Below are 12,883 nucleotides of genomic sequence, written 5' to 3' on the forward strand. Positions count from 1 at the left end.
GTGACATGGAGCAGTGCTGTCACAAAGCAGACAGGACACAGTGACATGGAGCAGTGCTGTCACAAAGCAGACAGAACACAGTGACATGGAGCAGTGCTGTCACAAAGCAGACAGGACACAGTGACATGGAACAGTGCTGTCACAAAGCAGACAGAACACAGTGACATGGAGCAGTGCTGTCACAAAGCAGACAGAACACAGTGACATGGAGCAGTGCTGTCACAAAGCAGACAGAACACAGTGACATCCAGCAGTGCTGTCACAAAGCAGACAGGACACAGTGACATGGAGCAGTGCTGTCACAAAGCAGACAGGACACAGTGACATGGAGCAGTGCTGTCACAAAGCAGACAGGACACAGTGACATGGAGCAGTGCTGTCACAAAGCAGACAGAACACAGTGACATCCAGCAGTGCTGTCACAAAGCAGACAGAACACAGTGACATCCAGCAGTGCTGTCACAAAGCAGACAGAACACAGTGACATCCAGCAGTGCTGTCACAAAGCAGACTGGACACAGTGACATGGAGCAGTGCTGTCACAAAGCAGACAGGACACAGTGACATGGAGCAGTGCTGTCACAAAGCAGACTGGACACAGTGACATGGAGCAGTGCTGTCACAAAGCAGACAGGACACAGTGACATGGAGCAGTGCTGACAGACCTTCTCCAGGTTCTGCCCCAGGCTGATGATGACTGGCCGGGACTTCAGCGTCTTGAACTTGGACACAACTTCTGGTGAAAACAAATACCATGCAATCGGCATACAAATTATACAGACTGTCATTAGGTTGCATTGCTTTCATTTCTACCTTTTTTTCTGTATTTTTGATGTTAAAGGAAATACAAGAAGCACTGTGAACCAGTAAGTATACAGTTAATATAACATCATCAGCACTGTCAACCACTCAGTTCAAATGGTCTTACTCTATGACGTTTTTGGCTTATCTGCTTGCTTTCAAGTTTCACTATGTATATCAATCAAGAAATAGTTAAAACAATAACTGCAGCAGCAGCAGCAACAAGTGACTGATATATGGTCCAATGTCTTTCGACTTTTAGATGAACTGATACAGGACTGACAAACGTAATGAAAAGGATGAATCATTTCATTCACAAGATCAATGAAACACACACACACAAAGATACTAGGTGTCAATGAGAAGTCAGGGCTCAACATTAACGGTTGCCCAACTGCCCGGGGCAAGTAGATCATTGTGTCAGGCAAGTATTGCCCTTACCGAACTTGCCTGACCGGGCAAGTTATATTTTCCAAGACTAGCATGTTTTGTTTTCAAAAATATCCATCAGGCTCCTGACACCGATCGTCGGACACTCTTCCTCTAGCAGACGATGTTATGAGTCTGACTGTGACAAGTGGAGCTATCATGCAGCTCTAAAAGGTGATTTCCCACTGGTTGCTATTTCTGGAGAGCCAATGGTAATTTTTCTTATAGCGTAGTTCTTCTTCCGCTCATCACGTCACAACTAAAAAAATCACGTCGCAACGTACTCTAATGTCGTTCCATTTTAAACAAAATAAACAACAGAGTTTGTTTCTATGACAGACCTGTTTAGCAGAACCATTTTGGGGTAATTTGTACATCATTCTGACTTAGAATACACCAGTACGCAAAAATAGATTTCAGTACGTCTTACGAGGAAAGAAAAATGTTTTGGCCAACCAGAGTTCTGTCCACAACAACAAAGTGGGAAGTTTTGACGCTGCTCGCGGGCAACGGGTTCTTTGGAGGCAAGTGAAAAGTTCACTGCTGGCACCTGCCCGACGGTGTTACATGACTGCCAGCCAGGCTTGCAGTTGTGTTTGTAGTTAGCCCAAGAGGGCAACCTACATAGATGGCCGTGCCCATCTTCCTCCCCCCCCACCCATCCGCACTCTTCCTCCACCTACACCTCACCCCTCCACTGGCAAGGTTGTCAAAATCACTGCCGCGCTATCGGTATCCCTTCACCACACTCTCATCCAATTCTCTGACCATGATCTGTCTGCCTTTCTGCCTCATTCAGTCTCTCTTTCTCTCTCACTCTCTCTCCCTCGCATCTCAGTGTCAAGGTCAAGTTGGTTAATCAAAAAGGAAACTGCCATTCTGTTGAATCATAATTTAAACAAAGTCAACACAGACATGACCTCCACAATCCTGCCCCCTTCTCACTCCTTCACCCCATCCCCCCTAACTTTCTCTTTGACCCTTCCTCCAGACACCACCTCCCATATCACAGACTTGCTTATTCTTACCCCCCCCCCCCCCTTTTCTTTTTTTACATGGTCAGACTGGGAATAGCAGAAAGGATAGAGACAGGGTAGGCGTCAAAGTCCAGTTTTACTGAGGGGATCGACACATATCAAAGGACATTGTGGAAAACTCCGTTGCTAAGCAACCTCCATGTAGAAAAACAGCTATACCACGTTCCCTGTCTGGAACTGTGACCCTTCACCATCCCCTTTCACTCACTCACGCACACACACACACACACACTCTCTCTCTCTCTCTGTGTCTCTGATGCCAAGTGAGAACTGAAAACTATCCTGGTGTGGCCATCCTGGCAAGTCAGTTGCCCTACCAGGCAAGTGAGAAACAGTAACTGTTGACCCCATCTAACAGAATCGTACTTGGATCTGTCAAATCCTGACATTGATTGTCTCACAGTACAAATGCTGGCTTTTCTTTTTAACTCTGCATGTTGCTGTTTGCAGTGGAGGTTAAAAAAAGAAATAATTTCTGTGGCTGACAGTCAACTGCAAAAACATGCCAAAGGCAGTGTTTGTCAAGTGAGACTGAGATAAAACTTGTTTTGGCTGTTCAAAACAACAGTTATCTTTGGTGAAATCCAACAAAACAAACATCAATTAAAGAAAAGGGTTTGACTACCTCTTTGTGTGTGTGTGTGTGTGTGTGTGTGCACGCACGCGCGTGCGCGCACGCGCGCATGTGAACATTTGGTGATGCATGTAAGTTTCTGAAAGTTGGGCAAGTGCAAATTCTGTCCGGGCAAGTGAATTTTCCAGTGACTTTCCCGACTGGGCAAGTGGGAAAAAAAGTTAATGTCAAGCCCTGGAAGTCTAAGACTGGCCTTGGTTCATGCTGGAACCAGCAGACTCAAACTCCAACATAACGCCAAACACAGACACAGAGAGTAGAAAAGGAAGAACCAGTCACCATTGAGCAGTTTGGTCAGGCGTGACAGGTCCATGTTCATGTGCTGAATCAGCTCCAGGTCCGACAGGTCGGAGGGGTCTTCCACTTGTACCAGGTGAACCAGCCTGCATAGCACCAGTTACCATCCTTCAACTTCCTACAGTTCCTGACACTCACATCTTACATCAACACCTCAGGGGAGTGACCAAAGGGATTTATAACCATCTTGAGAAACATGGAGAGGGTCATGTGCAGTGACACTATTAGAGTGTCAACACTTGAGAAGTGTCAGTTTAACTATGCCCATCTTTGAAAGGCTGCGATTAAACATCAATGATGACTAATTTGAAAAAATGACATTCTGATAGTGATGTTGCAAAACAGTAGTTTTTTCTCTCATACTCTTGTTAAAATAATTAATCAATGAATTTAGATGAATCAAAAGTTGTTTGGAATGAAAGGAAAAAATTGCTGAGAGAGATATACAAAGTTGTGATAATAGTATACCATTCTGATTGGTGCAGAATGGCTTTGGTTATCCTGGATGTTGTTTTCTGAGTTCTGACATCATCTCCAGAAACTGGTTTGGAATCTATGTTGTTTACATCCGCTCATCAACTCAGTTCTGTTATGCTGTCTGTCTACTCTGTCATCTGTTTTTACATCAACTTAAACAATTTCAACCATTCTGAAGTTTTCAGGTGAATTTGAACTGTTGTCAAACCTTTGTGCTTTAGCTTGCTAAATCAGAATCCAATCTGCATGGCCCTACTTCCAGTAGTGCTGCCATTGTGATTTGCATGTTCGAAAACATCTAAATGTGACCACTTCACTATTCTGATTTCTCAATTTTTGCAACAACCCAGATGCTGCTCATTTTTCACAGTTTAGACTGAAATGCGATCATGTTCATTTTGAATTCAGAGAGATGTGCAATTTTTTTCAATAAAGTTCGATGAACAATGTCAAATCGAACAGTGGCATGAATGAAGCATGTAAGTGTTGCTATTCACTTTGACTGTGTCTGTTTATTGTGATCAAGTATGCTGTCAAATATTGAGTTTGTTGAGAGAGGTGGCACCAAATGGCAAGGCAGTCAAATTTTAGTTTTCAGACTGATAGGAGAAGTTTGTATTATACTCCATGTTTGGTGACACATATACTTACCATGTCAAACTGATGCAAACTAGGTCTATCGGTTTGCTCTGCTTGGCCAAATTTCACGTAGCTAACAGTGAAAAGACAACCCGTCTTGACCGTTCCGCTCTTTGCCAATCAAACGCCTCTAAAAGCTATAAGCGCTGAATCATTCCATGGCCATCAAGAAAAATGCCCTATGAGAACCACGGCAGAGACACGGGGACGGACGGGCAGGCATTCCAGTTTGACATGGTAAGTATATGTATCACCAAACATGGAGTATAATACAAACTCCTCCTTTTGGTGTCATATACTGTACCATGTCAAACTGATGCTGAATTTAAAGCAAATGGAGGAGGGCAACGCCTAATGGTTCGTATGGGGAGCCCTTGTAACCGAGATGGCATTGTTAGCAGCGAGAAAGGAAATCCCCTTGGAACCGTCAGCCCTTGTCATACGGAAATCCCTGAGGTAGAAGTTGATGAAGGGATTCTCAGACCACCAGAAGACTGCCTCCAAGACATGCTGCAGTGGCAGTGAGTGCTGGAAAGCAGCCGAAGTAGCTATGGCCCGCACTTTGTGAGCTCTGGGATTAAGACAGCTGATATCCCTGTGAGAATGAGAGTAGGATCTATGAATGATTTGGGAAACCCAGCGGGAAACGGTGCCTGCAGCGATGTCTTTCTTGTAATTCTCATTGAGGGAGATGAGAAGACGCCTCTGAGAAGAACGCCTATGGTGAGACCTATCCCAATAGTATTTGAGACACCAAACACACCAGAGATGCCTATCCTCATCATCTTGGGCAAGAATATCGGACGAAGGTCTGACCCTCAGGGAGGGGGAAGGGACCTCGGGGTCTTGGTTCTTAGCCAGAAACTCTAGAGGGAAACGAAGAGTGATGGAACCATCTCTGTGGAAGGCCAGATCTTGTGGCATTCCACTAAGACCATGAATCTCGCTTCTACAACGGCCTGTGGCCAGCAACAGAAGGAAAGTGGTCTTGAGGGTGAGCAAGTCGAAAGGAATAGTCCCCAATGGCTCGAAGGGTTGTTTTCGAATGAAATCCAGCAACAGGAACAAGTCCCACAGGGGCACTCTTCTGGGGTTTCTAGCTTCCTTCGGAGAGGCGCCCCTAGCCACCTCTCTGAGCAGGGAATCCGCTTCAAAGGCGGGACCACCTAGCTGTTTGATTGTGGTACAGATGGCAGACCTGTACCCTCACACAGAACTAGAAGACAGGTTGAGAAGCGAGGAGCAGTGAGCCAGAAAGTTGGCCAGCTGCATGCTCGTAGAGTTAGTAGGGGGAATGTCCTGAGCTGTACACCACCGCAACCATTTCTTCCAGCGAAAGTCATACAAAGTCTCCGTTCCCTCCCTCCTTGCTTTGGTGACTATGGAGAGGAGGTCAGAGGAGGCACCCCCCTGGGTAACAGCAGCCGACACAGAGGCCGACCGAGGGGTCGAGGACTTCAATGGTGATGCTGACAGTTCCAACCGCACAGCAGCCACGCATGCAGGTGGAGCAGTTGAGGATTGGAATGAGGAATCCCTGAATGAGGCTGCCTCAGCAGATGAGGTTTGGTTTCGAGTTTCAGGGGTGGAACATGTGTCAGGGACTGAAGGTCCGGAAACCAGGGCTGGGCTGGCCATTTCGGCGCAATGAGAATCAGCTGCGGGCATTCCAATCTGGCTTTCCGTATCACCTTGGACAGAATTGGAAAGGGAGGAAACGTGTAGGCAATCAGACTGCTCCAGTCTAAAGAGAGAGCATCCACTGCCCATGCTTCCATGTCGGTGACCAGAGAGATGTAAGTGGGAAGTCTCTTGTTGAGCTTTGTGGCAAAGAGGTCAACCATCGGCCGAAACCACCGTTCCCACACCCCCTGAAGGATGTCCTTGTCCAGGGTCCACTCTGTGTGGATGACACTCTTGGACCTGCTGAGAACATCTGCCAAGATGTTGTCTTTTCCTGCTATGTGTCTTGCTGAAAGTGCAATGCCCTTGCTGTTGCACCAACGGAGGAGAGCCTCGGTCCGCAGGGAGAGGTCTGCCGAGTGCGCCCCCCACCCCCTTTGTTCACGTAACATGCGACCGTCATATTGCCCATGAACAAGCGGATGGTCTTGCCAGTAGCCTCCCCCATGAAGTGCAGAAGAGCCCTGCGAACTGCCTCCAGTTCCAGAACATTGATGTGGCATAGGCGATCCTCCGGGGACCAAGTCCCTGCTGCATGGAGTGAGTCCATGTGGGCTCCCCAGCTCAGGGAGGAGGCGTCTGTGAAGAGTGCCACATTAAGAGTAGGTGGGGCAATGGGCACCCCCTGTGTCCGAAGAGGGGTGGTTAGCCGCTCTGATGTCACCTTGAGGAACCGCTCGCCCAGACATATCTGGGTATCCCATGGCTGAGTGCTCTGGGACCACCGTAGCCTCAGAGCCCTCTGAAGAGGGCGCTTGAGAACCCTGCCCAGGGGAATGAGAGGTCCCATGGACTCCATCATGCCCAGGAGGGAAGAAAGTGTCCGCGCTGTTATTTGGGAGGAACGGCGTAAGTGGCTGAGGAGGCCTGCCAGACGGTCCCAGCGATCTGGCGTCAGAGAGACTATCATGGACCGTGTGTCGAATCTCACCCCTAAGAAGTCGAAGGACTGACTTGGGGACAGATCGCATTTCTGGTTCGTGAGGAAGCCCAGTTGGGAGCAAAGGTCTAGAAGTCTGACCGTATGACTCTGGCGACTGGGCCATGATAAGCCAGTCGTCCAGGTACACACAGAGACAAATGGATTCCGACCGGATGATGGACATCAATTCCCGATCCACCTTGGTAAACAGGAAAGGGGCAAGGGACAGACCAAATGGGAGGGCCGAGAACTGGAACACCTTGTCCCTCCACACGAACCGGGATGCCGGATGGGTGAGGATATGAAAATATGCATCTTTCAATTCGATGGAGGTAGCCCAATCGTCCTGTTGAATGGTCTCCCGAATCTGTACCTGTGTGTCCATCTTGAATTTGATTTTGGGGAGTAATTTGTTGAGGGGGGACAAGTCCAAGACTGGTCTCCACCCTCCCGAGACCTTTGGAATCACGAACAACTGGCCATAAAAACCGGGGCCCGGGTCCGAGAGTTGAGATATCGCCCCTATGAGGAGTAGGTGTAATATCTCTATCTCTAAGATGCTACTCCTCCTCCGCCGAGCTGGGAACATAAGGAGGAGGAGTGGATCTTAGAGGAGGGCGGTCCTCCACCCAAGGCAGCATGTACCCCGACTCTAGCACCAACACAATCCAGTCGCAGAGTCCCAGAGCACACCACTGATGTGCATGCCGGGACAGGTTTCCTACTTGGAGGGGTTGAACGACTGGTGGTGCTGAATCAGGGCCCAGTCATTGGGGGTGCTGCCTTCTGGCCTTGGGCATGGCCGGTCGGCTTGGACGGACATGAGGTGGTTTATTCCTCTGCCGCTGATTCTGTGCACGCCGCTTCGACTTAGGTGGTGTGGTATATGGAGGGGCCCTGGTGGCAGGTCTCTTCAATGGCATAGAACCCTGGCGCCCCTGGGAGGTGTGAGTTAAATATGAGGCCACCTCCTTGTTTGTCTCTGCCCTGTGGCTGACAAAATGGGGTGCATACTGGCCGAAGAGGGAGTGCTGCTGTGCTGGGATGGACCGCAGGGCAGCCCTCTCCTCTACTGGAATGTTAGAGAGGTGGAAAACGGCATCACGCTGAGCTAGCACAGTGAGACCAGATGTTACCCTATTGCCAAAAATGTTTAACCTCTGGTTGGTGAAGAGGCCCGGCGGGACAGAGGAAGGAGACCCCGTGTCCTGATTAACCGGACGCTGTTCCCACAGCTCATTGACCCTGTGGAGGAACGCGTCAAAGAAGGTATAAGCCCAGGAAACCTCGAGGAGGCAGCGGTGGGCTAATCTGTCCCACTCTGCTAACGTTTTAAATGATAGAGTTGCTGAAGTGGGGAAGGTGGTGTGCTGTGAGACCAACATCCTGTCCTGTGCAGAGGGCTCTGCTTCCCTGTAGGCAGGGTGGTCCTGTGTGTACAAGGACCACACCCCGCCCTTGGAGGAATCTTTAAGGAACTTGCCCGGGGAAAAAGCGCCTGGGTCAGAGAGGGACTCCCTGCCTGGAGGAGGGATGGAAGCAGCACCCCTGACAGTGCGGGCTGGCTTATTAAGCCATTCCTGCGCCATTTCTGGCACTCTTGAGTCCGTCTGGTGGTTCTGGAGTTAGTCACATGGCCTAAGGAGGGTCAAGGATAACAAAGTAGCCTGAGGGACTGATTTGGCATGCGTGACCCTACTGGGGAGGGTCAGTTCGAGCTTAGCTTAAGTCCGAGTTTGGTTCAGGCTGGTCCCTAGGGAGGTGTGGGCTCAATCTGTCCCCCTGGGATGGGGGCGAAGAGTGCTTATCAGCTTGTTCGTCCTCATCCGAAGACAGGGGCTCCCACTCTTGTTCGCAGTCCATCCCCTGCTGGGTGCCATCACAAGTGGATGTACCCGCTGGGGCGTCCTGTGAGCTGTGGTCAGCCCAGTGGGATGAGCTGGGATGATCCCGAGCAGGGACCATGGCCGCAGCTGTTATGTCCTTGACGCCTGAAGCAGGTGGGGAGCGTGTGGGCCGTAGGTCCAACCATGCTTGTGATGGTGGGTGCCACACCTTCTCAGTGAGGGCATCCCTGGATGCAAGAGGGACCCATGAGTGCTGTGAGGGGACAAATACCCACTCATCTCCCTGTAGGACCGAGGGCTGGGTAGGTGAGAACTGCAGGCTCCCCTGGGCCGAGCAGGGCCCCTCGGCAGCCGTCGGTCCTGACGAGGCCGTTGTGACCGTGGAAGTCACATGTGGGTTGACAGAGGCCCGATTTGTGGACTGAGTGGCAATATTGGTCGAGGAGCTTGACCTGACCGACAAGAAGTCAATCCCACTTGTCGGGGCTGTGTGTGTCACCCTGTGAGATGTGCTGGGTTGGGTCCGGTGGGGAGCAGACAAGGGGATGGCCCCTGGTCCTCCCGGCAACCCACCATGCACCATAGGTACGCCCCAGTACGGGTAGAATGGGGATAACCACCCGTAGGCACCAGCCATCCTGTGACCCCAACCCCAAGGGTCACTGGCGCCTTGACCTCCATGAAGGGAAAAACCAAGTTGGAGGGAGGTCAGGTCTGACTTGGGTGTCAGTCCCGCCAGAAGACGAGTGGGCTGACTGCCCGGAACCGCTTGACATTCACGGGCCTCCCCCAGCATGGGAGACCGGCCGGATAGTGGGAAGACCTGCAGAGCAGGTGGCCATGCGCCCCGAATCCCGTGGGGAGACTGGGGTGGCTTGGCCCGGGGTGAGGGCACGTACAGCCAATAAAATGCAAGGGTCAGATTTGAATTAAAAATCTGTGTCTTACAGGCCAGAAATTATGGTGCATGTGTGTTACCTTACTATGTAAGAGGAAAGGAGAAAATGTGACGCTGGCACTCAGAACTCATATTGGTTCTGGTTGCAATGACTTTTTTCTCCTGCAATCCAACTTTGTATATAATTTTTGTACCTCACCACTTGACTGAAACCAGTTCTTCATTACCAGAAAAGAAAATTCAGTCAGGTAGAAAAATAAATAAGAAAATAAAAAGGGAAATTAGGAAAAATTGGGAAAATAAGAACTGCATGATTCTTTCAATATATGGCATAGATGGTTTTCAGCCCCCCATTCATATAATGTACATGCTCTCCAGAGTAACTTTCTTCTTGTACATAACTGGAATGTGTGCTTTTAAAAAAGGAACAACTGAGGACACAACAAAAACAAAAAATAAAAAAAGTTAAAGGAAAGAAATCAGTGAAATGCATGACAGTGACAGATGACAAAAGTAACATCTTTCATGTCTGATACACTGTGATCAATGGTGTTAGATGTCAAAAAGTGACTCTGAGAGAGAGAGAGAGAGGGGGGGAGGAAGGTGGGGGGGGGTCCCTAAGTGCACACCCTTGAAGAGGCTCACAGACATCTGTTTACTTAACTTCAGACCAAATGGAAAGCGGTCATATATAATGAGACTCCAACAGGGAGTGATATGTTATGATCTACATGACATCTGATGATCAACATCCAATTTGCTTTGCACAAGAAGACATTTGCATCCAGCATCTCAACTTTTTCCATTGAGCAGCTGATTTGAATATTCAGCTTTTTACTTTCCTCTATATTCCAGCTAGCAAACAACTATGGCCTTTTATCAGTGTGCTGAAGTATGGTCCTCAAACATGATTATCTAACAAAGATTATTTCTTTAAGCACATAAAAAATTCCTGTCTATCACTGTTACAAACATGGAGCAAAGTGTCCCTCAACCAAGACACAACCATCATTTATCTCTCCTTTCATTCAGTCTCTCTGTTCACTGTGTAATTTGATATATATATTAATTGTGTCACCTCTCAGGTGAATTTTCTGTATCCACATTTTCATGAAAAAAACCGATGTTGTCACTGTCACAATTCAAACTTCACTGTAATATAGACAGAAGGTGTATGAGGCTAAATGATTACCTTACCAACTGAAAAAAAAGGCCCACAAACTACACTTATTCATATTCATCAACTCTAAATTCAGGTACTGAACACAAATACACACACACTTATCTGTATGGGAAACTGATTCAACAAACCAATCAAGTATAATCATTCACCACTTTTCAAGTAGTCAATCAATATACTCTGTCTTCATTTCAGACTAAGTGAACTAAACAGACAAGCACAGAGACCATCATTCTGCCAACTGACTCACTTAGCAGAAATTTTGTTGAAGACAGCAGTGAAGTTGTTGAGGCTGAGAGCGAAGAGGACTTCTGAGGCCAGGTTTCTCAGCTGTTGGGCTAAAGGGTTGCTGTCAGTGTTCTGGTTCAGGAACTGAAAAACATCCACACCTTTCAATCGCCTGTATTCCTCTGTGTTTGTGTGCACATACCTGTGTATATTTGATTGCGTGTGCGTGTGTGTGTGACAGAGACACAGAACAGGGGAGAGAGTGAACAAGCAGAAGCGTGCACATGTGTGTGTTTTGCGCATGAGTGCATGTGTTGTGCACGTGTGTACATGTGTGTACTGTAAGGGCACATGCATGAATATGTATATGCACAACTGCAAGTGTAAATCTACTTAAAGCTTTCATCTAAGCCTTCTACATCTTCTCTCTTGGTTGTCAATGAGCTTCATTTTTTTGTTCACTTTTTTTTTCCATTTCTAACAACACACAGATAATTCACATACGTACACACATTACATATGACATTGAAAATAAGATACAATAAACTGGACTTTAGAAATATTTGAACATATGAATGAAAAAAAAAAGAAAAAAAAAAGAGGAAAATACACAATGAATGTGTAATCCAGTTTAAGAGGGAACACCCATTCAATGAAATTTCATCAGTGGCATGTATCTCAACGTGCATATATCTCACTCACTCTGCATATGTTGCACCTCCATGCATGTCAAACATTGAATTTCTTTACCTTTGTACATGTCGAACACTGAATTTAGGTATATAAGCCAAAAAATGTACATTTACATCACATATTCTGCTGAAATCATTTTGGGATAGAAAACTTCCATTGTCATTCAAAAAGTGTGAAACAGTACACTCCTTTGTTAATCCAGCTTCTGTAATTTATGGTGCCATTTCTCATTCTGAATTTATCATTGTAGAAAACTGGTTCTGCTTGTAGATCTATGTCTGATTTGGGTTTCCGCTGACAACTGAATTCTTTATACGTCATAAAAGTGTGTTTCCGAAACAAATTACAGTTACTTTACGCAATGCATAGACAGGCCTTTTTTTTTTTCCAACATGCTAAAAACATGCTTCTTTAATATATGCATAATAATAAACAATGCCAGTGTTTTTCTTTCATATGAAAACCAGACATGTCTAATAGATAACATATAACACATTAACAGTAACATACAGACACATACTGACATACATAAGACTGTAACGACACACAAGAAAGCACACAAATACGCACCTACACAAATATATACCCGCTACCCCTTTATTTCTTATCCAATCCTTCATTCATACACCACTGCCACATTATTTTTTATTCAATCATGTCAAACACAGATTGTAACAACTCACATTCACTTTAACAGTGGTGACATTTGGTCACTTTAACTGAAGCTCACCTTGCAGATTTCCGGTAAAAGTAGTTTGACATACATGGCTTCGTCAAGCCTTGATGTATCCTTGGGTTGCTGGAAAATGGACACAACAACTCTAATAAGGTAACAAGAATAACATGTCACCTTCAAAATAAGCTAAAATCTACATGTTAACATTGCACAGATGTGCACAAACCATCAGCAACACACAGTAATGACTTTTTTTTCAAGTCACATTTTCAGTACTCACACATACAGACACACAAAGACAGGTATGCACACACACACTCACACACACACACACACACATACTCACACACATACATACACACAAATATACATGCTGTCAGAAGTTTGCACACATTTTCACAAAAAGATTCATAGTTAATCAAGATGTCAGCAGACTTCTTAC

The 12,883-nt window shown here is 46.8% G+C and overlaps 1 protein-coding gene across 11 annotated transcripts in view; it reads right to left on the reverse strand.

Moving 5' to 3' along the window:
- LOC143288455 (neurofibromin-like) overlaps positions 1–12,883 on the reverse strand; it is a 278,699-nt gene that overhangs the window by 242,977 nt on the left and 22,839 nt on the right. For 10 of the 11 annotated variants that reach the window (XM_076596964.1, XM_076596968.1, XM_076596963.1 and 7 more), the window contains exons 4-7: positions 12,496–12,564; positions 11,095–11,216; positions 3,181–3,284; positions 666–736 (exon numbers count right to left, since the gene is read on the reverse strand). In XM_076596964.1, coding sequence (XP_076453079.1) covers positions 666–736; positions 3,181–3,284; positions 11,095–11,216; positions 12,496–12,564 — 366 coding nt within the window. The remainder of the gene's footprint in view (positions 1–665; positions 737–3,180; positions 3,285–11,094; positions 11,217–12,495; positions 12,565–12,883) is intronic. The other variant, XM_076596958.1, reaches the window with a different exon arrangement.

This window comes from Babylonia areolata, chromosome 12 (genome assembly GCF_041734735.1).
Source record: "Babylonia areolata isolate BAREFJ2019XMU chromosome 12, ASM4173473v1, whole genome shotgun sequence".
Classification (NCBI taxonomy): Eukaryota; Metazoa; Mollusca; class Gastropoda; order Neogastropoda; family Buccinidae; genus Babylonia; species Babylonia areolata.